Raw genomic sequence first — 14,537 nt, forward strand, 5'->3', positions numbered from 1 at the left:
TTTTCTATTTAACAAAACATACGAATAAATCTTATATATAATTCAATTTTTTTTTTGAATTACTTTTAAAATCACAATTAACATTTATTGTTTAATTAATATTTTACAAAATAAAAAAGTAAAAGGCAAAAATTTTAAATTTCATACGTAAAATATGAAGCAACCTCATTGAAGCAAGAAGTTTTTTCAATTTATTGGACGTTTTTTGTAACATGCAACAACATCAAACAAAAAAAATTTCATCTTTATTGCTGTAATGAGGATGCAGTTTTATGTGTTCTAATCATTATTTGATTAACTCTATATAATTTTGACCTGCATGTTTTATTGCGTGTCCGCATGACCATTGATTTCATTTCGAAACAACATTCGCAAATTGTCCGAAACAAGTACCAAAGCAGAAATTATTTTTAATTAATGCATCATTGAATACAGAAGATAATAGACAACATCTATTGTAATTAGAGTTAGCTGCAAATATTGCAACATAATAATTGCAATTATAATAAATACGCAACTTATACGACTTATTTATTATGAGAAAATAACAATATATTGTGAAAAAAAAAAATAATAATAATAATCTTTTTTTTAAATAAATTATTAATTAATAATTTAATATATGTTTCTTTATTTTATAATAATAATTCAATAAATGTAATTGATAGAAGTAATTTTATGATTATTTGTTTTTATTTTTTATTTTTAAGCTTTATTTAAATCTTTATAAAAAATGAAAATAATGATCATTGGTAACGTGCCAAATATTAAATAGCATTTCTTTCTTCTTTTTTTTTTAAATATTTAAATATTAAATACATGCCTTTTAACAAGCTTCTATGTTCTTGTGTATTCACAAATTCATACAATGAAATATAGAATTTGAAATATTTTGTGAATTTTTAATGATAAAAAAAATGATGTCATTTATAAATTTATTTATTAATATAAATTGTAAAAAATTTTTTAATTAATTTTTTGTATAAATTTTATATAAAATTTAATAATTTTCTTTGCAAATAATTTCTTTTGCAATAATTGCGAGATATAATACAATTATCAAATTTGACACCATTTTTTAAACATTAATAGTGCAAAAAAATGTATCAAATTCTAATATTAAAAAATATGATCTGAGTACGAAAGAAAAGAATCAAAAAATTGCAAAATTTTTCAACAAGCAGTGCCAGGGAGAATACAGAATATTCGAAAACTGAAAGTTTTAATTTTTTCAATTAATTAATTGTATAATTAATCAATTAATTAAATTATAAAATAATTTAATTTAATTGTATAAAGCAACAATAAATTCTATAAATAAATCAATAGTAAATCAATAGGATGTAATTATAATTAAATTATAATTAATTATAATTAAATTATTTATTTTACATTAAATTATTGATAATAAGAATTAATAAAAAGATCTTGATATCTTTCGACCAAGATAAAGTAAAAATTAACAAGATATATACATGTATTTTCTCTCTTCATTTTTTTTTGTTTAAAAAAAAATAGTTCTATTTTTTCAAACTTAAAAATATTATCTATGCTTGTATTTCTACTAGAAAAGCAATTTCAATTCACAAATATTTTAAAGCTTTTGAATCTTATATCAATCCAGGTACAATAAATCTTTAATTTCTAATATTCAAAAGATAAAAATTTAAAAAATTTTTTTTCTATATAACCACTATAATTTGTACTTTTAATCTAAAAGAATTTCTGTTTCTAAAAGATATCAAAAAGTATATACAAATAAATCATATCCTTATAAAATACTTCACATACTTTTTGTCTATAAAATATGTTAATAAAAATATTAAATTAATTTGCAGATAATTTATAGTACTAATAATTAATTACTAATAATTAATATTAATCAAAAATTAATTATCACTATTCAAAACAATATTTTTAAATAATTTAAATAAAAGAATGTTAAACTAATAAAAATTCCATTAAAATTTATCTTACAAATTTTCAAAGTGATTTACTGACTGACAAAAAAAAGAAAACAAATTTTTTATTAATAAAATTATTAATATTATATTTTATTAATAAAATAATTGTTTTACGATTAATATTACATAAAAAAAAGATATTATTTAATAAACTTATTTTTTCTATTCTAACAAATTTCAGCAAAAATTTAAATTGTGATTCGATATATGGGAAAGATTTATCAAACTTCCCCAGCACTGCACAAAAACAAAAATTCTAGTCGCGATTAATTGCGCAACCAATAGGGATATTTTCGCGTATACTAAAGCTTTGAATGTTCTCGTAGGCGTGTAAATTCTTGTTGTTGTTGATGTAGTTGTCGATGTTGTTGCTGTTAGCCGTGCTACTAACGCCATTACTATCGCGATTGTTAGTAGCAGTATTAGAACATTTAGCAGTAAGGCAGGGGCCGCATCGGATTGGCATGGGTCGAGCAGCAACAAGACAGTCAATTATCTGTCTTACAGTAGGCATGCAGGTTTTGCTGTACCCTGGAAAACACATATCACATGCTCCATCAGAACCGAACCACACATCGACTTCTATCACGCCATCGGGAGGGAGGGATTTCGATTATCTCGTTTTTTTTCTTAATATTTTCTCATGGCAAAAATATTTCTCAAATTCAGATATTAAAATTGAGAAAGAGATGTCAATAATATATCATAAAAACAAATGCGTATCGTTAACATATAGAACTCGAACATAATTTTGTTATGATCTAGAAAATTAAGATATGTTTGTTAAGATCTAGAAAAAGATTAAATTTATGAGATCTAAAACAAAAAAAATCTATGAATTAGAATTGGAATATAAAAAAAAGAGAAAATTTAATAAATTTAAGATACAATAAAATAAAAATGAAATATTTTGATTTAAATAATTGTTTGTTACAATAGTTTATCTTCAAATAGTAAGACAATAATGAATTGATTTTTGTCAATTCATTTCATCTCAAAAAAATTTTGAAATTTCTATTTTTATAAAACGCGTTAAGTTTGTAAATTATGCATGGATTATTTTTTTTTATTTTCTTATTTAGAATAAAAACAATTTTTTTTAATATCTATTATAGTTTCTAATATATTTCTATTCTATTTTCTTGCAAATTTTTAAATAAATCAAAATTTTCGAGATATTTAAGTTTTATAAAATATAAAAATATAAAAATGATATCGATTTTTTTATTGGAATTAATTGAAATTGAAATTATAACTCTTGCATTTTTTTAAACTATTCATCTCTTTTTAAATTAAACTCATATTATCAACATCATAAAAAAATTTGAAAAATTTATTTTTAAATATTTTTTTATAAAAATTAATTTTAATATAATTATTTTAAATTTAAATTCAAAAATGTTATTAAAATATTAATATCTTTGGTAGATATATATAATAATAAAGTAATAATATTTTAAAAAATTTATAATACTCACAATTATAGTCAAAGTCTCTATATTCTTTTTCTTTCTTAAAACATTGTACTCTTTCTTCAATTTTTAAAAAAATTTTAAAAAACATTTTGAAAATACATCGATTTTTATCTATAATTTTAATTTTTTATAACGATTGCATGATAGAAGTCGTGATGGCCAAACACATTTCACATATCACGAAATAATCGAAAAATACAAATAACGAAAAAAACGAACGATATAGGGATAGAAAAAAGAAGCGAATTGGTCCAAAATGATACAAGGACAGCCTAAGACTGTTTTAGTCGCACTCAGGAAGCACTTTTTTTCGTGAATTAACCCTTTGCGGTCGAAGGCCGGTATATTTCCAGGTAGCTGTTCTATTATAATAATATTCAATCCCACGTCAATGAGAATTTTTTATAACAAAAATAAATAGACATATATATTTTCTCTATAATAAAAATACATCAATCGAATTGATGTAAAACATTTGCGCTCTTTTTTTTTTTTGCCTTTCTATGTTCACTCGATTATGTGATATTCTTATACAAAAAATGGCGTCCCCAAAGGGTTAAACCATCAATACTGTCAGCTTGAGCATATTTCTCGCCACCTTCGTCTATTTACGTTACAAATAACAAGAGCGAACAACAATTTGCTCGAGAGGGGATGAAAATAGTATAGAAAAAATTAAGCTTGCGTACCAAACTAACAAAAAAATAGAGCTGTGAAAAGAAGGATGTGTTCAAAAAAAAAAAAGACATCCCTTTCAACTAAGAAAAAAATTAAAGAAACAAAAATAAAAAAAAAAACAAAATTAAAAAACTAATCACTTTTCGCAAAATCATTCGCAAACATGATGCTCTTCAACAATAGCTTGTCGAATAGACGCGATTATTGGCAGAACAATGGAAATTAGGCACTATGAAAACATAGATATATGTCTAAGAAGCTCAATTATACCAAACTAGAGATGTGCAAAATTACCTCGAATCAATTTATGGGCTCAAATGGAAGTTTATAATAAGAATAAGATCAAATGAGATTTCGATACTTTATCTTGTATTGTTCGAAATATATTAGAAACTTTTAAAATTTCTAAAACATGAGCAATAGTTTAGATTTGCTCGATAATAATCGAAATGATTAGCTGAAGCTAAAATTCTCGAATAATACGAAAGTATTGCAATCCGATCTTAATTGAACTTCCTCGATCCGAACCGAAGTTCGGATTCTCGATTCGAATTACAAATTTGCACATTTTTATAAGCAACAATTCATTTCCATTGCACCTAAACATATTTACAATCGAGTCTATTGATAAATCTAATTTTATAATAAAATGTTTATAATAAAAGTATTCTAAAAAATATTAATATAAATTAATTATAAAAAAAGATATTTTTAATATAATTCATGAGTATATTAATTCGTTCTAGGAACGATTTCATCACAGTTAGATGCAGTGGAGTACTTCGCCGATATTTGAATAAATATTTGCAAAAAAGATAATAATAATCCCTGGAGGGATTTTTCAAAGCGAAATTTACGATAAAGAGAGAGAGACGCATGATATTTATACAAAGATATGAAAAAAAAAAAAAAAGAAAAAGAAACTGATTCAAAATAAGAGAATAAACTTATAAGATACTTATAGAGATCTCTCAAGATAAAGAAAACATTATTTCATTATTATAATATTTTTCATTATATCATTATTATAATAACGGATATAGATGCATGATAATGAATAGAATAGATGAATAGAATCAAGAAACGTTTTTCGTATCTCTCTCTCTTCTCGATTTCTCTTTGTATTTTTTTTTAAGAAAATACATATTAATGATTTAAAAATTATCATATAAAGATATGACGTTTGAGAAATAGTAAAAAACGCACGATATCTACAAAAGTATAAAAAAACAATTGGCACGTTTTCAATAAATTTGTTTGGCAGAAATATGTATGTATGTATGTATAAATCAATTAATTATATCAATACTCATCGCGCAGAAAGACAGTCTATAATTGAATTAACGAATAATATTTCACATCCAAAATGAAAGTGCACGGTCTTTTTTATCTTTTTAATCCTTTTTTTTCTTTTTTATGCAATGAAGGGTAAAATGAGATCAGCGAATTACATTAGAAGCATCAATTAATCACGTTCTTCGCGATCGATGTATCGCAGCCCATCCTAACATATATCATTCTTACATATTTTGTATAGAATATTTTATATTTTATATTTTAATCAAAATCATTTTCTTTTTATTTTTTTCATATAATATTGACGAGTTAATTATAGGATTGTCTTGATTCGCAGTTTTCGAATCTTCGTGCATTATCCAGATTTCTCTTCGAATTTCTATAATTTTATTTTATATATGTTCTAACTTTTTGAGCTTCTTTTTAATTCTTCATCCTTTAAATATTTACTTCAAACACATATTACAATACACAATACACTTTGCGATTCATTTAATTTATTTAATTATGTACGACAGTTTTTAAATTAGTTCGTTAACGTAATAATAATATATAATATCATATTTTTTTCTCTGGCTGTACTTCTTAAAGAAATATTTCCAAGGCCTGTATACTCTCATATGCATCATTTTAGAACTCTTTTTTTTCCCTTCACGGAGAATAATGTGCGATGCAATGATGCCATGCCAAGATTTTTCTCTATTTTTATTTTTATATAATATTTCTTAAATTTTGTTGAAGAATCTCTTCGCATGAACATCATTGTTATTAATTAAATAGAATTTGTGAGTAGGATTAAATTGTAACATTTTTGGCATTTCTCTTTCTCTCGGAAAAAAATTTGTTTTCCGAGTTATAAATATATATGTGTGTATATTATATATATATATATATATATATATATATATATATATATATATAATATATATATATTTTTTATTTTTTATATTGATACGTATATTCATTAACTAATCTCTATTATAATATGAAAAATCTTGTATCTGTCGAAGTTATATCGATCAGAATTATCACAAGAGTGTCGATCTGCATCCTAGAATTTGCAGTTGGCCTAACAAGAATTCGAACTAATTTTTGTGTTCTATATATAATATATATTTGGTAACTTTTTTTTGTAACTAATGTGAGCGATTTTTTTTTAAACAGATTATATTTCTTGTATATTCATTGAATTCATTCATTTTTTTCATTACAGAGCAGTTTCCTTTTCACTGATTATCTTAATGCCATGTTTGGTTAGAATCATCTTTACAGTTTCGTTGTCTCTAACTTTTGGCTTCTCCAACCAATTTAAATCATTTTGCGTATCATCCTCCCTTCCTAGACTCTCCACTAAGGAATCTAAGTTATCTGTGGACGAATCCATGTATCGAACATTGTCTGCTGATCTCTGCAGTGATTTACATCTTCTAGAATTTCTGGAAATACGTATATTATCTGCAGATCCAATCAGCTTGTTATTCTTAGGCCTAAGAATTTTATCATTGCTTTTGGAAGACGCTTTTGCTAATTGAAGATTATCCACTGACGAGTAACGTCTCTTATCCTGAGTAATATTAACTGGATCTTCAATTGGTTTTTTTTTGAATAAGGATCCTTTACGATTCATGCGTCTAGAGCCACTGGTCAGAATAGCCAATTCATCCTTAGGAATAAAATATTTGTCTCGTGACTTCTTCTTGATAACGGCCGAATCTGAAATATTGAAAGACTTGGATAATTGCTTTTCACCAATTTGGTGAACTAATGATTCTGACCCACTCTGGAAACCACAATTTTCGATCTCAAAACTATCTTCATCCAATGATGGATCAGTTGCAATACTATCACCGATTCTGGAGTTATCCTTTGGAAGACTTCTCGAGGAAGATTCAAATACCCGACTTTGAATCAGATCTCTTGGTTCTCTGGTTATAGAATAAGATCTTGATTCCTGATCGGGGTTAAACGTGGCACAGATCTCATTGCAGATCTCGCATACTTCACACAGTTGGTCGCAATCAGTTGTTGAAGAAACAAGTTTTCGATCTATAGTATCAGTAGACTCTTGCAGATTCCAAGAGCTACAAATATCGCATTCTGTTGAATCCTCATCAGCAATGGAGCTACAATTAGAACGTAGAATCACTTCTTCTGTTCCAATAACATCCTCCGTTTTTAGAGATAACTCGTTTACATAGCAACAAACAGAGCAAAATTCATCCGTTTGCATGTCCAATTCGTTTGCTGTAATTAACTGAGAAGTGCTATCAGCTTTTGATGGATCTTCATAACATACTTCTTGCATTTTCTTAATGGATTCGTAACTCTTTGATTTCTTCGAAAACATTTCTTCAGTTTTCGATTTTCTCCTAGAAATTGTTCTAGAATCGTTTGTAGTGATCACCGAATCTAAACTTCCTTTCAAAGGCACACCGTATTGTTTTGATTTTTTATTTTTTTCGTCGCTGATCACCGTGGACTCGTAAATTCTCGAATTGCTAGTCATTTTCTGACCATTTAAACGAGATTTTCCTTCTTTTCTAGGACTCTTTGATTTCGACGATGATTTTGATACAGTTTTATAAAATGTTTCTTCCGATTGTGTGCCTGAATCGGTAATCTTCTTTTCTACTTTTTCACTCTCTTTTATCCATTTCTCATCATTTTCATTGGTGTATATTCGTATTTGACCGTTCTTTGTTTTCCTAGGACTTTTGCAAGCATTCACTACAGACTTTACATACTTACCATCTATTTCTAAACTTACATCTCGTTTCAAAGATTTTCCATCCAATGAGTCAGAATTTTCTTTCGTCATTTCCGTTCCATCATCGATTATTTCTTGTATTTTTACAGTGCTTTCATCACTCACTGAAGATGGAACAGGTGACTGTACCAATAGACTCAATTTGTCAATACTTCCATCTGATTCACCTTTGTATATCGTGATCTCTCCTTTATTCTGTACACCATTTTCTTCAACAATCAATGTCGTACCTTCTTTATCGAAAGCATTGTGTATCATTGCACTAACCACTACTAATACTTGCGTGTTTGAGCATCGAATACTATCGCTAGAAAAACCGTCTTGATCATAAACTTCATCGCTGTTCTTTCGATCAGTTTGTTGGCTTTTGTATTGTAGATTCTCCTGCTGATTCTCAAAAGAGTTATGCTTGGTTAACCGAAAATTTTCATCTACATCTTGGACTTCGTCTTCAGCTACGTCGTCTAAACCGTACCATGTCAGCCTATAATCCTCTTTGTCCACGCTAAAATCGGATAAGGCGCATTCATGACGTCCTCCAGCATTTTTTATAGCAGATATTTTTTTAGACGAAACAGTTGAAGACGAAATCAAAGATTTAACATCGCCACTATTATCTCCTAATCCTACATCGATGATATCGTACTGGACTCGAGCTCTGTCAATCATTTGTAAAGATTTATCTGTACTATTTTTAGTCTCGATAGATGATCTCGCATTAATTTTAACAAAGTTCTCGCATTTCGACGAGGTGGCGACACATGGGGACACCTCTTCTAGCTGACTCGATCGAGGCTGTACCCTCACCACCTTCCTGATCTTTCTATCATCGTCAACGAAACCTACCTCGTCGAGGATCTGCGACTCGCCGGTTTCGGTGGCGATGATCTGTTTCGCGAGACCTGGATACGCGGCCTTCGCGGTTGTTATATGTTTGGCGTTACCGTTCTCGGCGACGAGAGCGTTAATAAATTTCTCGCGCGCCTCCTCGAGGCCGCCGCCGACGTGACGTGAGGTGACACAAGCCACATTCGTTGCGTTCTGCATATTCTTACGCAGAACAGTGTCAGGCACATCGATGGATATAATTTCAATCGGACTCGGGGATTCCATGGTAACGTCGCTAGGCGACGGCGTGAGAAAGGTGCTTTGATACTTGGAATCAATGGTCAAGTAATTATTCGCATTGGGCGAGGTCAGTTCCAACTTACTTCAGTATCCAAGTAGATTGACAGCGTGAAAAACAAGACACTATTTTTTATATGGTTTTCATTATTTTGATACTCGGTAGAAGTTCGATTCAGGACAAAAATCATCTAATTTATTCATTCTAATTTTAAAAAAAAATTATACTGAATAATTATAAAAAATTTCGTTCTTTTATTTTTTTTATTGTTGTGTTGTTTAATAAATAGTAAAGAGAACTGAAAAAAAGAAAATTATCTTTATCGTGAATCGGTACTTTTACTATGATTGACAAATTAAATATAATATATTTAATTAGAGAAATTAATATAATATAAGGAATGTAAAAAAAAATGCAGTTGCTAAGATTTATTTGTAATTACAGTATTAGAAAATAGATCGTTAAAAATTTGATTTATATACAAATGAAAGATTCTTAGACTAGACTAATATATTGCTTTATAATATCTGATGATCATATAATGATGAGCGACCCTTTTAACACTCAATAAATAATTTTTATAAAATAATATTACAATATAGACATATAAATATTTTCTAGGATAATATTAATTCAATAAATTAAATTAATTCAAAAAATCACTATATATAATAATATTTCAAAAATTGAAAAATATTCATTAACAAGATTCATAATATATAATACATATAATATAATTTCATAAAAATAATTATATTACTTCGTTCATTTTCGTTTTATAATTAAATATATTTCTTATAAAATAAATCTATTATTTTTATAATATAATTTGTAGTATTTATAAAACATTTAAAGAGTTAATTTTTAACAATAAATAGTTTCATATTTTCATTCTTTCATACAATATTTTAAATTTCATACTTCTAAAATAAATTTAATATTTTAATTATTATATTCTCACAATTAGTGCAATATTATTGAGTATTAAGAGAGTTAAATTTTAATCATAAATATATACTCATATTATTTTATATCAATTAAGTTAACTAATTCCGTACACTCTAAACTCACCAACTACGTGGATTATGAATGCTATAAAAATATAGGCTTTTCATACAAAATACATAAAAATAAATTTTTATTTAAATCTATTGGAAGATATGCTATTAAATTAGCACTAATTATATGATCTATCATTTCAGTTAAATTATTGTTAGACTCACATTGTTGATGCTGTTGTCTTTGCATCATAAATTCCTTGCTTATAGACATAATCAATCACAGCATCTTGTAAAAGATATCTGACACTTTCACCTCGCTTTAATGCTCTTCTTATTTTACTTGAACTGACTTCATTTGGAATCCATTCAGTTACTATGTGTATATTGTGCTGTATGGAAGTTAATTATCAGAATATAATCACATTACATAATATATATATATAATCAATATATATATATATAATCAATATTAATAAGATCATTTACCATATGTTTAGAAAGAATGTCTGAATCATATATAAATTTATTTGGATTAGAACCTTCCCTAGTAATAACTACAAGTCCATGTTCTCCAACAATAGCATCAATCTATAAAAAAAAATGTAAATATTTATTTTAATTATTAAAATATTATTATTAATAGCATTATATTAATAACATTATTATCAATGGTATTATGATATTATAAAATAAAAGAATATCAATTTACATCTTCTTCCATCCAAAGATCATAAATTCCAAAACTTTCTAGTAAATCAGCACCACATAATAGTTTAATTTGAATTGGTGTACGATCAGAACTATTTTTTATATTTTCTGGAATCCATTCCAGATCTTCAATTGGAATATTATGTTTAATATTGTTTGAATCAAATATCATGGAATTTAATAAATTTTGATGATATTGTAAAGTTATTCTAGTTCTTGACCAACCATTTTGTTTAATTTCCCAAGTACTAAGTCGAATCCAATCATTATTCTGTAAGGCTAATCTTAACATAGCACATCTGTGTGTTGCACTTGCTAGTTCTTTTTTAGCATATGCATCATGTACTGGAGATATAACACCACCAACTACAATATGCGTGCCCATTCTATGTAGATGATCTCTGGCAATTTCTATAAATTTCAAATGAAAAATTATTGCAATATTCAATATAAATTTTATAATATTTATATATAAAATATATAATATTTATATATAAAAAAAGGATTATTTAACATAATTATAAAATGATAAAAAGATAAAATTAAAGTTATCTTTATAAAATAAAAAAATTATATATATTTAATTTTATTTAAAAGAATTAATCATTCGATTTTTTTATATGTTGACAACATCATCCGTTGATTACATAATATACTTTTAATAATTTGTTCAAAATAAAATATAATTATCGTAAAGTTTATTATATTATGCATATTGAAGAGCTTTATGAAGTATTTACGAAGAGACTGATATTGATTATAAGGAATGATATATATGTACCAAACATTCTTAAATGCATATTGGTTGGAGGGTTATAACTGCCGCACGAAAAAAGAATAACACGCGTTGGTGCCATTTTTTCTTTTTTTATCTGACTGCATGTGATGATAGCAGTTTTACTGGACTGCTGAAATTCTCTTCTCGTAACTTTATAGAGATAAAACACGCAATATTTAAGCCGATGCGTAATAATGAGAGATGAATCGTTATACAAACTACTGTAACAACCAACCACACTGTATGAACTACACACTGGCTGATGTTTCAGCCATATTTGAAATGGTGCTACTACAGGAGTCAGTTGAGAAATTGTTCTTAACATACTAGTTGTCTTAAATAATGTTTAAAATTTGTTAACTTTTCTAACATACTGTATATTTTGATCTTTTATATAAGCAATCATTGTCAATTAAAAAATTTATATACGATAGTCAATTATTAATTTGATGCACGTTGAAATATCGCCACTTTCCTTTCAAAAGGTTGTTTGAAACAACTTATTGTATTGACTTAATACAAATTATTTATTTATTATATTGTGATATTTATTATTTTATTTGATCGATATATTGGAATAATATACATAATTATTTTATACAAAAAGTTCGAAATAATTTTAATTAATATGCTATATTATTTAAATCTATAAAAATTATAATATAAAATAATAAATAATTTTAGAAATATTAAGTAATTTTATATATTATATATACTTTTATATTAACTACTTTTAAAATATTTTTTATTATTTAAAATTAAAATTATTTAAAATTGTATAATTATTTAATTCATTATATTAAAGAAATTCATGAATATAAATTAAAAATGATGTAATATTAAATATTCTATTTTACTTTTAATTATATTATTGTCTCTATCTAATTATATTTGAAGATAGGTTATAAAAATGTGTATATATATATATATTATGTATATATGTACATATATGTTTTTGCAATAGAATTATTTGCAATTAAATGTAATATTGATTTCAATATTTTTATCTATTTTTTAATATTATTTTATTTTTTAATAATTATTTTAATAACGTAAGAAAAATTAATTTATTTTTTCTTTTAATCATTTTTATTAATCTTTTTATTTTTATATTCTTTTATCAAAATTTTATTAATTTTTATGTAATATGTATTAAATGAATTTCATAATATGTCATAAATATAATAATTTTCGATGTTTTTTAAAAATATTTATTTATTCAAAAATTACTTTTATTTTATTTTATTATCTAGTAAAAATATAATGTTAAGATAGGACATTGATGGTGTCAAAGTAAAATCGATATTATCAATTCAACACATTGATAAGATAACTTCAGATTAACAAATTTGATATGTGATTAGTTTTAATTATAATCGATATGAAAATTCATGTATTATATGATATGTTTTTTAATTTATTTAATTTAATCATATTATATATTATATAATATATATTACATATATATTATATATATTATATATATATACATATATTATATAATACATAATTACATATTATATAATCATATTATATATTTTTAAAAAAATGAAGCACAAACACGATTAATAAATAATAAAATATTTTGATTATTATATTTATTTAATATATTTGTATAATTATGCAACTCTATATAATTTTTCTTATGATTCTGAAATGATTAAAATATATTTTTTTAAATGAAATGTAGAAACATTTTTTTTTATTAAGATCTTAATATTTTATATAATAAAATTTATAAAATTTATAAAATATCTATAAAATATATGTATGTTAGTTATAAAATTTATTTCTCAAATTCTAGAATATTCTAATTATGTTATTCTTATAAAAATACAATATTCATAAATAAAATTCTACTATAAATGTATTTATTATTTTCAGAATGAATCAGCAATATCAGTAATATTAGCAATAAAAAAGTGTTTTTGATTATTCTGATAAATGAGTCGTAAATTTTCTAAAATAATAATAAAAAATAATAATAATAAATAATAATAAAAATAATACTAAAAAATTATGGTTCTACAAATTTGATCGTGAAACTGGATAATTATAGAATATTTTTTAAAAACATGTGCAAGAAATATTATTCGACATAATAATTCTCAATAATTTTTAAATAAAAATTTTAATAATAAAATAAATAAATAATAAAAATTAGTAAAATAATTTTTTTAAATAAAATAATATAAAAATTTATTTGGATAATTTATAAAACATACAAAATTGTTAAAATTTATAATTATTAACAGTATAATAATAATAAATATAATTAAATAATATATATAGACTATATATGTATATTGTGAATTGATTTATTCTATTTCAACATAGTAATAAAATTATGAAAAGAATAAATATACATCTCTTTCACTATGGGATTTATTAATAAAAAATGCGTTAAGCGAGATATTTATTTATTTCCATTCTGTCAACTATCTAATATATTATATTTTTATTGTTTTTAGTAAAAATTAATGAAATCATATTTTTCAAAATTTTTATTATTATCTAAAGAATATACTTTTATTCAAATTCTAAGATATCAAAAAATATTACACATGCATTATATATCATGTTAAGAAAATATTTTGTATAAATAGAAATTTAAATAAAAATTGGAAGAGTAATTAAATTTCTTAAATTTATTATGTAGAAGTAATTTTTTTGTATATAAATTTTATATTTATTTTTTATTTGAATAAATAATGTAAGATTTACAATATGAAATATATTTTCTC

The 14,537-nt window shown here is 24.4% G+C and overlaps 2 protein-coding genes across 3 annotated transcripts; both read right to left on the minus strand.

Moving 5' to 3' along the window:
* Positions 1 to 2,086: 2,086 nt before the first annotated feature.
* On the minus strand, positions 2,087 to 9,410 carry LOC107965788 (probable serine/threonine-protein kinase DDB_G0279719). Of its 2 annotated transcripts, none has more exons than XM_016917359.2 (2): positions 9,392 to 9,410; positions 2,087 to 2,495 (listed from the first exon to the last, which is right to left on the minus strand). In XM_016917359.2, the coding sequence occupies exon 2, from the start codon at positions 2,476 to 2,478 to the stop codon at positions 2,221 to 2,223; it is 258 nt and encodes an 85-aa protein (XP_016772848.1). In that variant the 5' UTR covers positions 2,479 to 2,495; positions 9,392 to 9,410; the 3' UTR covers positions 2,087 to 2,220. The 2 variants fall into 2 exon arrangements, with proteins under 2 accessions (XP_016772848.1, XP_026301461.1); XM_026445676.1 differs by lacking the exon at positions 9,392 to 9,410 and adding an exon at positions 9,027 to 9,326.
* LOC100576799 lies at positions 5,536 to 12,118 on the minus strand. Its single transcript, XM_026445671.1, has 5 exons — positions 11,797 to 12,118; positions 11,017 to 11,426; positions 10,794 to 10,895; positions 10,530 to 10,696; positions 5,536 to 9,390 (listed from the first exon to the last, which is right to left on the minus strand). The coding sequence occupies exons 1-5, from the start codon at positions 12,116 to 12,118 to the stop codon at positions 6,621 to 6,623; spliced, it is 3,771 nt and encodes a 1,256-aa protein (XP_026301456.1). The 3' UTR covers positions 5,536 to 6,620.
* Positions 12,119 to 14,537: the final 2,419 nt, after the last annotated feature.

Source organism: Apis mellifera, linkage group LG15 (genome assembly GCF_003254395.2).
Source record: "Apis mellifera strain DH4 linkage group LG15, Amel_HAv3.1, whole genome shotgun sequence".
NCBI lineage: Eukaryota > Metazoa > Arthropoda > Insecta > Hymenoptera > Apidae > Apis > Apis mellifera.